At 40.6% G+C, this 16,691-nt stretch overlaps 3 protein-coding genes across 7 annotated transcripts; 1 reads left to right on the top strand and 2 right to left on the bottom strand.

The window, feature by feature from the left end:
- Positions 1-2,658: 2,658 nt before the first annotated feature.
- On the bottom strand, positions 2,659-6,213 carry cbx5 (chromobox homolog 5 (HP1 alpha homolog, Drosophila)). Its single transcript, XM_004558813.5, has 5 exons — positions 6,061-6,213; positions 5,351-5,527; positions 4,773-4,998; positions 4,459-4,559; positions 2,659-3,871 (listed from the first exon to the last, which is right to left on the bottom strand). Exons 2-5 carry the CDS (start codon positions 5,479-5,481, stop codon positions 3,730-3,732), a joined length of 600 nt encoding a protein of 199 aa, XP_004558870.1. The 5' UTR covers positions 5,482-5,527; positions 6,061-6,213; the 3' UTR covers positions 2,659-3,729.
- A 528-nt stretch (positions 6,214-6,741) lies between these two features.
- Positions 6,742-10,419, top strand: hnrnpa1b (heterogeneous nuclear ribonucleoprotein A1b). Of its 2 annotated transcripts, XR_001167707.4 has the most exons (11): positions 6,742-6,892; positions 7,418-7,534; positions 7,639-7,785; positions 7,864-8,074; positions 8,165-8,317; positions 8,392-8,445; positions 8,531-8,647; positions 8,731-8,868; positions 8,954-9,021; positions 10,152-10,218; positions 10,309-10,419. XR_001167707.4 is itself a non-coding variant. In XM_004558812.5 (10 exons), exons 1-9 carry the CDS (start codon positions 6,878-6,880, stop codon positions 9,007-9,009), a joined length of 1,008 nt encoding a protein of 335 aa, XP_004558869.3. In that variant the 5' UTR covers positions 6,742-6,877; the 3' UTR covers positions 9,010-9,021; positions 9,196-9,505. The 2 variants fall into 2 exon arrangements, 1 of the variants encoding a protein (XP_004558869.3); XM_004558812.5 differs by lacking the exons at positions 10,152-10,218; positions 10,309-10,419 and adding an exon at positions 9,196-9,505.
- Positions 9,354-15,352, bottom strand: nfe2 (nuclear factor, erythroid 2). 4 transcript variants are annotated; one of them, XM_004558809.3, is made up of 4 exons: positions 15,127-15,352; positions 13,543-13,621; positions 13,286-13,423; positions 9,354-11,855 (listed from the first exon to the last, which is right to left on the bottom strand). In XM_004558809.3, the coding sequence occupies exons 2-4, from the start codon at positions 13,588-13,590 to the stop codon at positions 10,575-10,577; spliced, it is 1,467 nt and encodes a 488-aa protein (XP_004558866.1). In that variant the 5' UTR covers positions 13,591-13,621; positions 15,127-15,352; the 3' UTR covers positions 9,354-10,574. The 4 variants fall into 4 exon arrangements, with proteins under 4 accessions (XP_004558866.1, XP_012776653.1, XP_004558867.1 ...); XM_012921199.2 differs by lacking the exon at positions 15,127-15,352 and adding an exon at positions 13,711-13,883; XM_004558810.4 differs by lacking the exon at positions 15,127-15,352 and adding an exon at positions 13,738-13,868.
- Between the last annotated feature and the right edge of the window lie 1,339 nt (positions 15,353-16,691).

Raw genomic sequence — 16,691 nt, 5'->3', positions numbered from 1 at the left:
CAAATTAGAGCATCACGCCGCAATCACCTTCACACAGATCAGTGCGCTTCGAGACGACGCCGATGCAGTCGTCGCCGCAGACATTTTTATCTGATTGGATCAAGGAGGCGCAGCTGTGTCTACATGATCACAGCACAAGTAAAGGCCACATCAAATTACACCGGCCTGTGTGATACTTGTGACTCACGACGCTTTGTCTTTTTTCCCACAATTTTTCGTAGTTTTGCTGAGACTGACAGAGGAAGGTGAATCTTTCCTCTTTTTGTGCTCACGTTATCTCCACGAGCGCATGTTTATTTGTTTGTGGCATCCCTGAGCAAGCTGTAACTCTGATGAGGCCCCACTGCTGCAGTCCCTTTCCTCACCACAGCTGCACAGTAGCTCCCCCGACGCTCATTTTGTGCAGTGTGCAGCAAGACGGCCCACCTCTGCTGTGGACAGTACCCTGTGGAACTCATTTGCACTAGAAGTTACTAGCGGGGGGAAGTATGTTTGAAGTGCAGAGAGGCTGCTGCGAATAAATAAATACATTTACACCAGAATATGATTCCCATGGCAAAAAACAGCGTTAAGGGTTTTATAAATTTTATATATTACAAATGTCAAGTTGTACTTCTTTGCAGCGTCAAAAATCTGTGTCCTGAAAAGCCAACACTTTTTAAGCATTTCAAGCTTTGATGGAGCTTTATACTTACATCCTTCTGATCAAATACCCTCTACGCCGCCTTTACTTTGTACTGCATTTGCCACACATAGTCACCAGAGCCTCTTGTTAATGCACAGTGTCTTTCCCAACCAAACCCATACTGGCCTGGGTTTGTGAGCAGACAGCTCCAGGCTCCATAAAACAGCCTGCTGCTCCCTCTCTTTGCCCAGCTTAATGGTCCCAGGGGCTGGATATTTACTAGTGACCTTTGCATTCCATTTGGAGTGTAAAAGCCTTTTTGCAAGGAAAATTCCATCACTTTAGACGTAGCCAAGCAGCACAGTGTGTGTGTGTGTGTGTGTGTGTGTGTGTGTGTGTGTGTGTGTGTGTGCATGTAAAAAAGAGTTGCTATAAAGGGCAGCAAGAAAGAAAAAGATGGTGGTGCGAGAAGAACAAGACTACACCTTCACTGCGGTTTATGACTAATCTTGCAGCTGGTCCGTATAGGAGCGACATTATTCTTACCTTATATTATATACCATTTTTTTTTTTAAATAAAAATTAACAACTCGTATTGTAATGCACTTAGTTATTTCATAATTTGTTATGGTTGCCAGATAAAGGGAATTATAATTTGTTCTCACATGCTTAGAGTCTGGTTTTAGCATAGCTTCAACTCCCTGCTTGTGTTTTTCTTTGAGTTTCAAGTAGAAGAAAAAAAACCCACATATTGCAGCGATGCATATTTGTTTTTATGGCTGCATCATGAAATTGAAGTGGATTGCTTCAGTGGCCTAAGGGTTTAAGGCACCAACCATGAATGAGCCATAATAACTGAAGTTTCTATCTAACCTTTATTGTGTGCTATTCCTTCATCTGTCTTTCTTAAACATTAATATGAGCACCAAAACAAAAATGACTAATTGTATTGGATTTTTGTTTTATGTGTTGTGAGCCACTTTAGATATAGATAAAGTATCTTAATTTAATTTAACAGATGTTTTAATCAGCTCTATGAGTTGGGGAGATATGGATGGCTTCAGCAGAAATGGTAAACACACTGTGAATCCCTGGACCTCAAAAAGCTGCATAAAAATCCATAAACACCCATTTATGACTTGTTCATGTGAGCAACTTTAAGAGTTTGAACTGTGAATGACTTGCATAAAAATACCTTTACTTTTGGATTGCTATTGATTAACAGCACCATCTGCTGGGGAAGAGCAGCCATTGCGCTTTAAACCTTTAACGGATAAAAAGTCGTTTCACTTTGAAAAGAAACAAGCCCATGTAATGATACCCATCATATGTTATCCGGCCAAGATGGTGATTTTCCCTCAGGTAGGAAACTTCCAGATATTAAGTTACAGTTTGCCTCCATAACAGTTCTTACGAATTATATTCAAGAAATTTCTAGTATTATTTTCTGACTTAAATGCTTTGTGAATGGAATATTCAGTCTAAAATGAAACCGACAGCAACTTTAACACTGAAAATGTTTATTAAAGGGTGCTACTGTACACATACTCACAACATTTCATTCACACAAGAAATAGTCTACATTTTAAAAATTCTGCACTGGCAAAAAAATAAAAGAAAATAAAAAATAATAATTCAGGAACCAAATACTTGTTATTAAAGGAATCGACACCAGAAGGATCATCTAAGTTAATATCAAGGGACATAATTTGTGTATGGTACATATGAAAAGGGGAGAGGTGCACAGCCTTCATTCACAATGCCAATTAAAGCTAAAAACATTGATAAAAAAAAAAAATTTAAATCAAAAATAAAACAGATTTTATTCGGTAGACACGAAACATTTGGTCCCAAGAGTCCACGCTGGAGCACAACAGATCAAACTGCAAAGCTGACATCCATCTAGTGTATAAAAGCTTGGAGGTGCTTTTCAGGTCCCAGAAAAGAAAGAGAAAAAAAATGTAAGTAAAATAAAAGAAATCTTAAGCTAAGAACAAATAGAGTCAACACAAGAGAACCCAGGATGTGACCAATTCAGTTCAAAGCTTGCTTTAATGTTTGAAATTATGGCAATGTCAATAACCATTTAACATAAAAATCAAAAGATGACTAACAACAACTATTAAAACCACAGGGTTGTCATAGGGATTGGTCACACATTCAAGGTTTACATCTTTTGGCCACAAGGTGGCAGACCCTAATGACAGGCACAACCCTGGCTTCATTTCACTTGGATACATAGAAGATTGTCAGACTTGAACACACAAAAACCCCAAAACAAACAAACAAAACAAAAATGCTTATTTAAAAGGGAAAAAAAAATGTGCATAATTGGTTTTACTGTCCTTTGGGTTAGCTGTTGATGTGGTAATGTATATTTGTATAGACCGGTATATTTGAACGTGAAAATAAAACTTTGTTATTTAAAAAAAAAAAAAAAAAAAAACACCCACACACAAGACAAAAAACAACCCACCACTACATTATGAATTACATTATGAAAAAACTGAGTAAATCCATCCTGGCAAATGAGAAACCTATGATATCGAAGTTTTTCCTTTTAAAAGGAAGCGATTATGCAGTCAGGAAAGTGCGGCGGCGGCTTCCTGACTTTAAAAAATAAAAAATGTTTCCATCTTTGTGGTGTCAGCTGGGTTCTTAAAAAGAAGAGGTACACCGTTTATAGCAAATTAAAAGTTGTGAACCCACAATGGAACACACTCTGGGTTAACACAGCCTTTACCAACTCTGATTTTCAACACTAACATAATCGTATCCTGTAAGCACTAAAACAATGTGTTAAATTTTTTTTTTTTTTTTTGAAGAAAGTAAAGAATACAAAGACAGAATAGTATAAACTCTCCCCAGTAGCATATCACCCATGTCAACTACAGCTTCTCCTCCTGAATGATGGATCCTTTTTAGTAGTCTGGGCCCGTGTGCTCCAATGAGGCTTGGATGGAGATAACACAGTGTCCAAAATTTGTGTGTGTCATTGCTGGACATGGTAAAAATTGAAGGTTGGGAGTTTAGGATGTGAAAAATGTCCGACTCAAGGTTGTCCCTGCAGTGAAGAGGTCCCGTTTCCTCCTGAGGCGATACACTCACGCACTGACTGCATCCTTCTCCTTCTTGTCACTGTCTTCATGCCAGGTGAGACGTTCCTCATAGAAGGCTATGACAATCTGTGGGCACTTATGATTGGCCTCCTTTGCGAGCACGAGATCAGCCTCATCAGAGTCTTTCCTGGAAAGAGAAAGTTTAAAATTACCGCTTGGGTTTGTGTCTTTGCACAACCAAGATATAATATCTCCGTTTTCAAAACACTTGCAACATGCAAATTTTGTCCAACTAGTTAAAATGTAGCATAAGATTTCACACATTACATTAATTACATGGAGTGCATTTAAATTCCATCTGCTGCAAGTGATTTTTAAAATAACTTACAAGAAATTAAAAGAAAAAGAAATTTGAACTGTACAGCTTTCTGTGATAAATTAAACTACTATTAAACTACTACAACTATTATCTGACATTAACCCTTAAACGGGGCTTGACCAAGGATGAACAACAGTGTACTACCCTTATCCCTCAAGATAATATGCAATTACATACCATAGGCCAGCTAAGCTATAAATGCTGCTAAAGGCAATTTACAAATAGAAATATCAGAGTGTAAGAAGAATTATGTCAGTACAGCCTGCATACAGCAGAAGAACTGCCTGCATCTGAATGGTTGTGCATATAAGAAGATTTCTAACACTAGGTGCATTTATTGATCGATTTCACACAAAAACTAAAGGCAAAATTAAATCAAGACTTTCAGAACCTACCACTTCATAAGAAACATGAGGTCTCCACACGAGTCTGTTGCTCCAATGATCTTCTCCGGCTCAAGTCCTCTCTCAAAGCCACGTGCGACTAGAATGTCATCCTGAAAGACCCCGAACAAAATTACTTTAGAAATCTGGATTTTGTATTAAACTCTTGAATTTACACCAGCTGTCTTTAAATGTAAACAGTCTCAGTTTCCACACACCTTAGATAAATGTGTTGTGCTAACTTAATGTCAAGTGAAAAAGGAAGCCAAATGCAGCACATTTCAAGTTCTAGACATCCTGCTTCTGCAGCCAAAAATAGTTCTTACCTCTTTTTTCTTCTTGGGCTTACTTCCACCTTCCTCGTCATCATCCGAGCTCCTCTTCTTTGAGCTGCTAGAATCTTTGGAGCGTCCAGAGGCGGCCGTGTTTGATTTGCTGGCCCCACTGCTGGGTGTGGAGGTCCCGCCACTGCTTTTCTTGTAGGTCTTCATGAATTCTGAAATAAGCTCAGGGCAATCCAAATTTTTCTCTGGTTCCCATGTGTTGTGCTTGCTGAGAAAGAGCACAGAACAGAAAAATCAGTGCAGCCTTAATGCACCAGTTTGGATTGGAAACTGCAAGATATGCTAAAAAATTTGATATCTTGCAATGTTTAAAACACTATAATCTAATGTTCCTTTCATGGTCATTACTGTGCTTTAGATGACAGCATCTGTGTCTAAGAGAGCTGTTCTGTTGTGCACTGGGTGCATCTTGGACCCGAGTGTTAGAATAGCAATCTCCAATAACCTACCTACTCCAAAATGTGACCAACTGTTTACAACATTTAATTTTAATAGAGATTCAAAAGATTTTTGACTATGGGAGCTATGACCGTTGTTAGTACATTTATTTAATTACTTACTCCGAGTATCCCTTCCACTTTAGGAAGAACTCAACCCTTCCTTTCACCACCCTCCTGTCCAGCACTTTTTCCACAACATATTCTTCCTCATCAGAGGATGAAGACTCTTCTCCGCGAGACTTTTTGCCCATGGTAAAGTTTGGTGCTTAACACAACGCGGTTGCAGGTGACACTTCCCTGTTTAGAAAGAACGGAAAAGCTCGCGTTAAAGATATTTGAGTTTTGATCGCTCTCCCACTAGCTCTAGTTAATAAAAAAAAACCGCACCAATTTTTAAAAAGAATAATGGCTACACAGCCACATCACTCCAATCGCAAAGCAGCTACAAATTACAGATCGGTAACACTTTAACATTAGCTAATTAGCCACAGCTAGCAAGATTGTTATCATATTTCAACGAGAGGCTTAATATCGTTATAGTTTGTTTAATTGCAACATGCAACGTTAAAAAGACCAACTAAACAGTGCAGCTAAATATCCAGATCGCAATCTACTCGCTAAATCGGTGAAAAGTCGGTCACTGTTACTACAAAAACGTACAAATAGCAAGGACGACGGCTACTAGCTGAATGGCGCTAGCAGCAAAGCAAATGAAAACTTGCTACAGCAGGTAGCCTGCAAGCAACCGCTAAATCGAGCTAAACTACTATGCTATCAAACCATGCGCCCATATCTACAGCGGCATGAAACTGCAAAAAATAGTGTCTTACTCTTCTGGAGGTCCCAACCGTCGATCTGTACCCGTCAAACCCTGTCTTTGTGGAGGAGCGGCGAGGCCAACCTTTCAGCTACTTTAGCAGCTAGCACAACACACACACACACACATACACACAAAGGTGCTGTGCGCAAAAAAGCGCGCGTTAAAGCGCACAATAACTGACCCGCCCCTCAGTCAGCTGATGATCTTCATATAAAGTGGTTGAATGTGCTTCTATCGTGTTTTTAAGTTTATTCTGTAACAATTTGGATTTTTTTTTTATCTTAATACGTGTGCACTCTGTATAGAAAATATTTTTCTTTGATAAGAAGGTGTGTATGTTAATGTGGGAGGTAGGGCTATTGCTGTACAAGGCTGCTGTGCTTCCGCCCACAAATCAAAAAAGGAATCATTTACGGTTCGTATGATGTTTAATCTAAAAAACTGACCATCTTCCTTGTGTTTTCCAGGAACATAACTTAGCGAGCTGTGCCCACTGTATGCTTACTGACTTAAAGCCGTTATACACGACAGACTCGATACCTTCTTCAAATTTTCCTTTTCACATACAACAACCGTAATCCATTTTTTCATTGTCGTCATTGTACACCAGGTGATTGGATGTTGGTAATGATTGATTCTATATGGCCCAATCAAAATTGAATCACTGCGGACGACAAACTGCAGCGGGAATAGCTGCCCAATTGCCGTGCGACAGGGGCGGTACCGTTGCTATTTATTGTACTGTTGAATAGCAGGCTACGCTCGTCTGACGCAGATCTCGGCTCTTCGCAAGTTACACAACACGTCTTCAAGGCTAAATCTGCAACATGTCGAGAGAGAGTGTGAGTACTGGGCTCGGGACTACTGCTCTGTTATTGCATGCGTTGTTTTATGTTAGAGAAGGTAGGAAATATGAAGTTGCGGCATGCTTTTGATTCGTAGTACAGTCTCCGGTTTGGGTCGTAGCTGTATTGAAACGCCGCCATTTTATAGCAGCCAGGCCTCGTGGCCTTTTGTTCCTGCGGGTGAGCTGCAGTGGAAATTTAGGACTTTGAATCAACATTTACGATGGGAAATCACGCTTAAATGCAACACTCATTTAAATCACGGCTTACTCTGGCAAATAAGTACTTAAAATATTTGCCCTATTCGCTGGTCTTTCAGCGGCTTTGCTAACGTTAATGGCGGCGGTGTGTCCCTCCTCCACACGCCCTGAATATAAATAAGGGGAGCAGGGAAGGATGTATGTAGACGGTGAACAGCATTAATTAATACTACTATCACATTAAAGTTATGGTTGTATTACATTAAAGCCGACATTGGAGAAGCTAATCAGATGTTATTGCATTGCTTTGTCTATTGTATAGGTCCCACGTGAGCCAGAGCAGCTCCGCAAGCTGTTCATCGGAGGCTTGAGCTTCGAGACGACAGACGAAAGCCTGCGTGCTCATTTTGAGCAATGGGGGACTCTTACAGACTGCGTGGTAAGTCGGGTTTCATTAAAGATGTAGTCATGTTTCAGTGGTCATGGTTTTGCAATAATGTGGAGCACGTTGGTTACTGGCTAATCCAAAAGCATGTCTTTCAGGTCATGAGGGACCCCAACAGCAAGAGATCCAGGGGTTTTGGCTTTGTAACATATTCATCAGTGCAGGAAGTTGATGCTGCCATGTCAGCCCGTCCCCATAAGGTCGATGGAAGAGTGGTAGAACCGAAACGAGCTGTTTCCAGGGAGGTGTGTAACAACTGGATGAGGTGCAATTGTTCTTGCATTCAAAAGGCGCATAACAATAACAAATGTCTTTGATTCCAGGACTCAAACCGACCAGGAGCCCACATAACTGTGAAAAAGATCTTTGTTGGAGGCATCAAAGAAGACACAGAGGAGTCACACCTGAGGGATTATTTCCAGCAGTTTGGCAAAATAGAGGTCATTGATATCATGACTGACCGCAACACTGGGAAGAAGAGGGGCTTTGCCTTTGTTACGTTTGACGACCACGATTCAGTTGATCGGATTGTCAGTAAGTGCAGAAGTTGACTTTTTTCCCCCAGACTGTTTTGTCAGACTTTTGATTGTTGGCTAGCTTGTTTACAAAAAATTCTCTCCACAGTCCAGAAATACCACACTATCAACTCTCACAACTGTGAGGTGAGGAAGGCCCTCACAAAGCAGGAAATGCAGAGTGCAGGAATGGGTATGGGAATGAGAGGAGGTCGCAACACTGGTGGCAGGCCCTATGATTACGACCGGGGCTTCAATCAAGGTACGGCTTATTTTGTTGATAGTGGAGTGATTGTTATACTGTGCGATAGCAAACCATATGATTATCTTATTTAGGTGGCAGGGGGCGATATGGAGATGGTCCTTACAATTGCAACGGGGGTGATGGTGGTGAGCATGGTTTTGTCGTGTCTTCCTATTTTCTTTGCATTTCTTAAATTCCACAGTGTATTTTAAGGCTGTCTTATATTTTTAGGCTATGGAGGTGGACCTGGTGGTCCTGGTGGCTATAATGGAGGTAACCGTGGTTACAATCAGGGCTACAACCAGGGTGGTGGATATGGAGGAAACGGTTATGACAGCAATGGTTATGGTAAGATAATGCCATTACACTGCCTTTTACTAGAATTGTAACTTGCTTGAGGTTGACCAATCCTACAAACTCTGTAATCACAGGCAATTGTGGTGGTGGTGGAGGCGGCGGTGGCGGCAATAACTACAACAACATGGGCCACTACGACCCCCAGGCCTCTAACTTTGGCCCCATGAAGGGCAACTTTGGTGGTGGTGGTGGCGGCGGCGGCAGGAACTTTGGTATGAGTTCCCAGACTTCACAAGTAGATGCTTTTATGTATGCTGACCTCTTGTTTTGACTTTGTTTTTGTTTTTTTGCTTCCAGGTGGATACGGAGGCTCAAACAACAGCGGCTATGGTGGACGTCCAGGACGATTTTAAAATGACAAAGTGGTAAGAGCTTGAGAGCATGCCTTAAGAGTCTCTCTTTTTTTTTTTAATGTAAAACAACAGCTTGTGGTGAGCAGGGAATCATTGAGTGCAGATAACCTTTAAACAAATTCACTCTGGATGTCAGGTCACAAAGTCAGTGCACAGTTAACAATGTTGTTCCGTATTGTTCAACAGGACTGAGTACTTAGGAGAGGAGAGCAAGGAGAGGAGAGCAAGCGAAGTGACAGGGCAACTGCAGGTTTACCTCCTAAATCTGCTCAGCCTATGAGTTGTGGCAGGTTACAGCTGCTGCAAGAAGAGATGTACAGTAGATAAATCATGGAGGGCCTTCATTTAAACATTTTGTCTTATGTTTTTCTTTTTTCGTCAATTGTGTTAATGGAAAGCAAGCATTCCAATGAGGTTTTGTGTAGATCTTCAAGTCTGGTTTTTATTTGTAACTGCATCAAATCAAGCTGAAATAAACACCTTTCAGTTTTTTTAACAGTCTCGTTAGCCTTTTCAGTGGTTTTGGGAAAGGGAGGGTTTACTATTAGGTGAAAATGGGTTCAGCCATATACATCACAAGGTGGCCGGGGAAAGTCAATATCAGTGTCTCCTACATGCTGGCTCAGGTCAGTGCATATGCAATACTGGTTAAAGGGCGGGCAAAGAAATGGTGCGCAAATGCCATCATCAGAAAAAGCCCATCACTTTGGTACAAGCTCTGCCCTGATTTCTGCAAAGATCACCTGGAGAATGCTAGCTTACATGCAAAGTCTATGAGGCTAGCCATGGAAGCAAGCTGAGGGAGAGAAGTAGCAAAACCATCGCCAGGATCATTGAAGCAGGGGAGAGTGAGAACAGAGGCCTGAGTCTAGCAGGCAGCAGCTACCAAAAGGCTTAAGTGCTGTTTGTAGGTAAGACCAGACTTCTCAACTACTGATGGTATATCTTGCATTTTGTCATGTAGCTGGTAGTGAGATATGTAGCCCAGTAATAATTTAATCAAGTTTTATGACCATTCTACTATTTGACTTAATTTGGCCTCCAATTGTGCATTGAGGCCCAAACATATTGCATGCTATGAAATGAGCAAATATTTTGTATTTTTGGGGTATTGTTTTACTTACAGTATTTCTATTTTGTAGGTAGGTAAGGTAACGAGACATGGACCCCAAAACCTGGCCTCATTTCTGTGACAATGGTTTTTGCCAGGTACTAACATTACTACTTCTAGACACATCTATATATATATTTTTTTTTATAATACATTTGAATTAATGTAGTTTTCTCTTCTCCCCACAGGTTGGCTGAAAATTCATGCTGGTGCTCAAAATATTTTAAGAAGGCTGCTGTGCAGATTTTATTTTTTTTAACCTTTTTTTTTTTTTAATAAAGTGTTTGTATAAAAACAAATCTCTGGTTTCATTCATTAAAAGAACATGAACAGTGTCCATTAATACATTTATGTGAAGCTTAACGTCATTCTTATGACAACTTCCTGTGTGACTCGGTCAAAGTCGGTACAATCGGGTCGAATGTTCTCCAGAGTAAGGAAACTACCCAATTCTTCAGCATGGCTCTCTCTTCTGCATTGTGTGAGGTACCAGATAAATTTTACCATCTGGTGTCTGCTGTAAAGAATATTCATCTATCGAGTATGGTTGTCCATCTTCATCTCGCAAATGAGAAAATACTTGGGTGTAAAGATCTGTAAGACGACATTTAACGAATGCCAAGCTGCGCTGGAACTCGAGCCTTTCTTGTGCCAGGTGTTCCCTTTGGGCCTGGAGCTGATTCAGTTCTCTTTCAAGGTGAATTATGCTTTCAAGCTTCCTCTTCCTGCAGTTCTGAGCTGCGACCTTGTTCTTCCCCCTTCGTCTAATGTCCCTGACCAGTGCTAGTTGAGCATCTGTCAGAGTATACTGTGTCAGGAGCTCATTGAAGTCATCGACAGGTAGATTGATAATCTTATCCATGGGGAAGGGGATCTTCAAAGCTAAGGCCCGCCGCTCATCTCTGCTCAGGGGAGGGGTAGAGATGCTTCCTTGGGGTTTTATGTACATGTTAAGGTGTGAGCTTCCTCTGCTGGACATTGCAGAATCATTGTATAGGTCACTCAAGGCTGCAGCTGAACCCTGGTGTTTCATTGATCGAGGAGTTGGAGTACTCGGCTGTGGCTGAGATAAAATGGGTTGGGCTGAAAAATAAGATGGATGTGCACCTGAGTGTAAATATGAGTGAGTATGATTCTGGTAATCCGCTGAGTAATGGAGGTGGGATCTTCTTGTGTGCTCAGTCATGCTGTCTGGTTCGCCATCACTATATGCCATTCCTATGTCTACGCTTTGGTAACCTGGTGCGCCACCAACAGGATTATCTGGAGAGGCCAAAGGTGGACTGGAACCCAGTGACAGACCAGAGTCGGACTCCAGGTCATCACCGGAGCGAGTGTGTGCATTTTGTCCATGTACAGTCCACTGCATGTGCCCACGTAGTCCCTGAGTGAGACACGCATTGGTTCTCCTGTGCCCTTGATTGACACCTGACATATTTGTTTGCTCCCTAAGGGGCACAAAAGATTGCTGTGGGTGAGAGGAGATCGGGAGTATTCTCTGATTGAGCTGAGGTTCAGAGTTTCCATACATTGTTTCTGTGGAGGTGCCTAGACGATGACAGGTAGGCACCTCTTCGGAATAAAATCCATTGTAAGCCTCAGCGGTTCTCAGCTCACAAGCAGCAGGGGGCTCCGAGTGGGGCTGAGCCATCCCATACTCTCCCACAGAAGCCATGGGCTCCATGGTTTGGTACTGTGTTGTCTCATAGGAGTTTTCAGTAGGGACTTCGAACTCCTGTAAGACAAACACCCACTCATGACTGACAGGTTCAAAGATATGTCACACTCACAACAGTGAAATGACTAAAACCAATTAAATTTAAATAAGACCCCATGAGACAATCATTGTCTGTTTTTTTAAAGTTTATCTGGTTTGCTATACAAGAAAGTTTGCCCCCACTTCAACCTACCACCCATAGAATATGAAAGGCTCTTAAAGATGTGATCAGGTTCCACCTGGAAACAGAACGGCTATTGTGCAGTACAGGCGGCCACTAGCAATACACAGCATGCCCCCTTTCACAATCCTCCTATCCTGCCATCACTCAAATAGACCATTGTTGCCCATCTCACCTGGATGTATATTAGTTTTTCAACAAGTGTCACATGAAATTTGTTCAAACAAAGATATTCTGTCATCTATGAATCACATTAGTCCTACTTTCAACTAGACACAGAGAATAACGTCCGTGTGTTACAATGAGAAAAGATGCACACTTGTTCCTGTAGTGAGAGGGTTATTATTTATTTTCTTAACCCACGGAGTTGCAGTGGGATCCTTATATTGCTTGCTATGCCACTGACTACAACACAGCCTCAACAAAATATATTTTCCTTCCTCAGAGCTAAACAGCTGGCAGAGGATTTTTTTCATTGAAGCAGCACTTTCTCCAAATATACCTTTGGCGACTGTGGCCAACGAGCTCAATTTGAATTCATCTTTCCACAGCACTTGTTTTAAGAACAACTCTGGCTTTTCCAGATGTTGCTCTGTACATTATAGACACTGAGTTGAGACATTGTGATGAGGTTGCAGGTAATGCTTCCTTCCTGATGACTCTGCCAAGGCCCTTTTTTAAACACTGTAAGTGTAATGCTGCACCACCACTCCTGCAACAGCTAAGCTTGCACCCTCTTCAGAGTCATACGGGAATTTTGTACTCAATAGAAGAGGCGTTCTAGCGGAAAGTTTTCACTTTCTTTTTTATTGCTCTACCTTTCACAGCTACTGTAAATCCCTAAACACAGCTGTGGGCTTGACTTCCTCTGACATCTTTGTAGCTATCTGCTTGTAGACACTTAATAGCCCATACTGTTAAAGGTTACAGCTTGAGCTTGTATCAGCTACAGCTTAACAAATAAGTGAACCTGACTGTTCAGCTATTTTGGTCTTTTCTTGAGTTCAGATATCTCATCAGGTTCTTTTCACTTTAAACAACCAATTAATAAGAGAAGATAATCAAAGCAAAATAATGTGAGAGTTTCTGTTATATCATGTTCTCATTTATTTATTTATTCAGTGACTGATTTATTAAAATTAAACCCGAAACTCTATGATAATGTAACATAAAGAGTTGTGATGATGAAATCTACATCCGCAATGGGTAAAGTAAAATTTAGCATTGTTTTTTGCAGTGCTCCCAGTGTATTTGGTGCTATAGTTACCTGCAGCTCTGTGATGGCCATCAGCTCCTGCCAAGCCACATCCATCTCTGTGTCTTGAGGAGCTCCATGAGATCTCACTCCAGGGAAATTAGTTGGCATGGGCACTCCCCCACACAACTTGCCTGATGTGGCTGCTACCTTTTAGAAAAATAAGAATTTCTGATTTGTTTTGTGGATTTAAAAAAAATTATATTTATATGGACTTATCTATTTTACATGTTGAGGTTTGTGTTTTCATGCCTTGTAGACAGACCTACCTCACAGGGTCTCCTCAGAGGGAGAACATAGTTGGCTGTGGAACACATTCAGGAGACGCTTTTGTTGCAAAAATTCAACCTGGCAGAGAAAGACAAGAGCATGTCATGAAAGAAATATTACACTGAAAAAGAAGGAAATTCAGAAAAAATTACAAACAACGCATTTACTCCATTGACTCGTGTGTACAGGCGAACCGTTTAGTCACACCACTCCTTCAAACACAAATTCCTGATGAGTCTTTAGCACATTGCACATATGTGCTAAACAGACGACTGTTGGGGTGTTGTAAAGGTTCTGTTGGGCTACATAAAAGGTTCAGTTCAGTTGAGATGACTCCTCCCATCAGCTGTCTCAGGGTGCAGCTATGCCTACTGCTGATAAGACAATCTGCCTGGTGGCAGCTTTGGAAATGTTGGTGCAGGGCTAACATGCTTCCAGTAATGGTTCTCTCAACTCTTTTAATTAGGATAGACAGCATTGTGGTCATTTTTTATGTTTCATAGCTGTTTGCTCAGTCATTCAAAACCCAGTTAGGGTTCTGAATGGGACATCACTTCTGTTAGACCACTATAGTCTCTATCTGTTGACTGAGACTTTTTATATAACAATCTGTATCTGTGCTGACCCTGTTTAAAACACAAATACTGAAATTATAGTGGGAATATTCCTTGACATTGTGGTTGATGACTTAAGGCTTTTTTTGTGGGCGAAAATTATGATAATCATCTTATTTCATCCATGCGGTTGAAAGGTCATTTTTATGAATAAAAATAAGTATTTTTGAGCAAGCAGCAGTTTTTTCATCAATTAAAGAATGACATGAGATCCATTTGTCATCCTCACATCCTTATAGAAAGTGGTCAGGAAATTATACTACTAATTAAAATTAAATAATTTAAAATGAAAAAAGTTAGGCTGTGTCTGAGGTTCCGCAGATCACAGTTTATTTCTTTTAGATATAGCCTTCAAAGGATCTGCAATTCCCTGCATTAAATAATTTTACTTAGATAGTCCAAATGTGATATAATCTCATAGTTTTCTTCATCTGCTGGACTTTTCTTCATTTTCCTTTTTTTATTTGAATGAAACATCTAATATAATGTTTCTGACCTTCAAAATCAAACCACATGCATTTAACATGCAAAAAAAAAAATGTTTGGAGAGTCTGAGTAAGTCTGTTTGCAATTGCGTAAATGTCCTGCAACATGGAATTATAAGTATCGTATTCTGCTTTATCCAGTCCTCTGTTGGTGGTGAGTTGCTTAAGGCTCCTTCATGTACAGAAGGAGTTTAAATTCAAGATTAAGAACTAAATGAAAAGCAAAAATATTATCTAAAATGTCAAAAACATAAAATCTAATAAAGAAAAACCTTTATTTTACTGTAAATGTATTCTTTATTGCTTCAATGAATGTTAGTTTTACCATTAATGCAATACACTCATAGCACTTTTTTATGTTAGGCTTTTTATAAATCGCAAAAAATATAAGTAGGAAAATTACAGCCTCCAAACGTCGCTTTGAAAAAGCTTTAAAAAAGCAAAGTCTAAAAAATCAACAAAAGGAAGATATGAATGAACTTACCTGAGCAACATTCTCTGCGACTTCAGCTGGTGATGAGTTTAAAAAAATCAGATGTGAAGAAGAATCCTGGAATTACAGGCAAGAAAAGTACTGAGTGCTGCTGTCGCAGTGTTACTCACTTTTAACAGATCACAAGAAGTAAAACACATGAGGCCTCCCGCTCTATCTCTTATTCAACTGTGAGTCTCTCTTTCTGTTCAGCTACACATACAGCCACCGGCATAAATGGGATGGCTCAGTGCAGACAAACGCAATCTTCCTGTAAAGCACCCACACCACAATTTTTTGCACTCTTGTATCCTTAATAGCACACTTGCACCCCAACCTCCAAATTTCCCTTTTGCCCACATGACAAACCACAAACCAACAGTCTGGCACATAACACGGCAATCATTCTGTCAGTCCACAGTGGAGTAGGTAGATGTTTACAAATATATATCTAAACAATGTAAGCAATTCTGATTCTAATTGTGTAATGACAATACACATAAAAGGATCCGATTAAACAACTAAATGTGAGAGAAAAACTAGCCGTATGATTATCTCTGTCCCGGCCAAACCGTACAAGAACAATGTCCTTTCAAATCCTCCCAAAGGAAAGGTATGAGGAGTGTGATGTGGAGCACCTGGAGTCAGAGCCGGCATTGCAGTGAGGGCCCTGTTAAAGCAGGGGTGGGCTTGAAGGCAGGATTGAGACTTAGTTTAGCAGAGATGGAATGCACACCCTCCAACAGGTAAGAAAGACTACATTGTTCCTCTATCTGGCAGAGCAACCGCCAAGGGAGAGAGAGGAGCCGGGGGAGAATGGAGGGGAGCGTGTCTTACATAGCAAGTGACCATTACAATCCTTAACAAAAAATCCCCTCATTGCCCTGATCTGCAGCACTGTGAACAGTGAATTCACAAAGGCTGTGTGTTATAGAGAAACTGCCCCATTGTGCAAAACTTTTCACACAATTCCCGATGATAGAGATGCATATTTATCGTGTTGTAGAGTAATTCATATTTATTGTGTTGTAGTGTGTGTACAGCACTGGCAGCCTCACAGTGACAATGATGATTTTGGAACCAATCTGGGCCATATTAAATATTTGGCATCTTTCTTCCTCTGTTGCAGACCCCTTGCCGCGTACATTGTGTACAACACAATGGTTAGATTCACTCGTTCATCGATGGCACCAAATCACTTGAAGCTGTTATTTCAGCTTCTGTGTCAGACGCATATGTTAATACTTTGTATAGGATTCAAGTATTTGTTAAAGCAAGCAGAAGTAAACACATGCTTGGAGAACTGCTCGCAGAATTTCTCAGAAATGTGAATCTGAAAACCGATGTCACAGTCATTTCTTTCCTCGAACTGTAGTCGCTGAATTAACTTGTTAAACAGAAAGCGGGAAAACACACACAGACACGCATGCACACACACACACACACACACACACACGCATGCACGCATGCACACGCACGTCTATCTATCATCGTACAAAACATTTTAAATGAAAATGAAAATTTTACACATCTGCACAAACATCCAGAGAAAAGTTGTAAATGTGATGATAACTACA

This window comes from Maylandia zebra, linkage group LG20 (assembly GCF_041146795.1).
Source record: "Maylandia zebra isolate NMK-2024a linkage group LG20, Mzebra_GT3a, whole genome shotgun sequence".
NCBI lineage: Eukaryota > Metazoa > Chordata > Actinopteri > Cichliformes > Cichlidae > Maylandia > Maylandia zebra.
The sequence above is the reverse complement of the archived record's forward strand: the minus strand, read 5'-3'. Positions and strand labels throughout refer to the sequence as shown.

Excerpts from the sequence above, each read along its gene's own strand:
- cbx5 (XM_004558813.5), bottom strand. The coding sequence starts at position 5,481 with ATGGGCAAAAAGTCTCGCGGAGAAGAGTCTTCATCCTCTGATGAGGAA. Across the intron at positions 4,999-5,350 it reads AAGTGGAAGGGATACTCGGA|CAAGCACAACACATGGGAAC; the intron begins GTAAGTAATTAA and ends GCTCTTTCTCAG. Across the intron at positions 4,560-4,772 it reads AGCCCAAGAAGAAAAAAGAG|GATGACATTCTAGTCGCACG; the intron begins GTAAGAACTATT and ends GGGGTCTTTCAG.
- hnrnpa1b (XM_004558812.5), top strand. Across the intron at positions 8,075-8,164 it reads TTCAGTTGATCGGATTGTCA|TCCAGAAATACCACACTATC; the intron begins GTAAGTGCAGAA and ends TTCTCTCCACAG. Across the intron at positions 8,869-8,953 it reads CGGCGGCGGCAGGAACTTTG|GTGGATACGGAGGCTCAAAC; the intron begins GTATGAGTTCCC and ends TTTTGCTTCCAG.
- nfe2 (XM_004558809.3), bottom strand. The coding sequence starts at position 13,590 with ATGTGTTCCACAGCCAACTATGTTCTCCCTCTGAGGAGACCCTGTGAG. Across the intron at positions 13,424-13,542 it reads CTCTGAGGAGACCCTGTGAG|GTAGCAGCCACATCAGGCAA; the intron begins GTAGGTCTGTCT and ends TTTTTCTAAAAG. Across the intron at positions 11,856-13,285 it reads TGGCCATCACAGAGCTGCAG|GAGTTCGAAGTCCCTACTGA; the intron begins GTAACTATAGCA and ends TTTGTCTTACAG.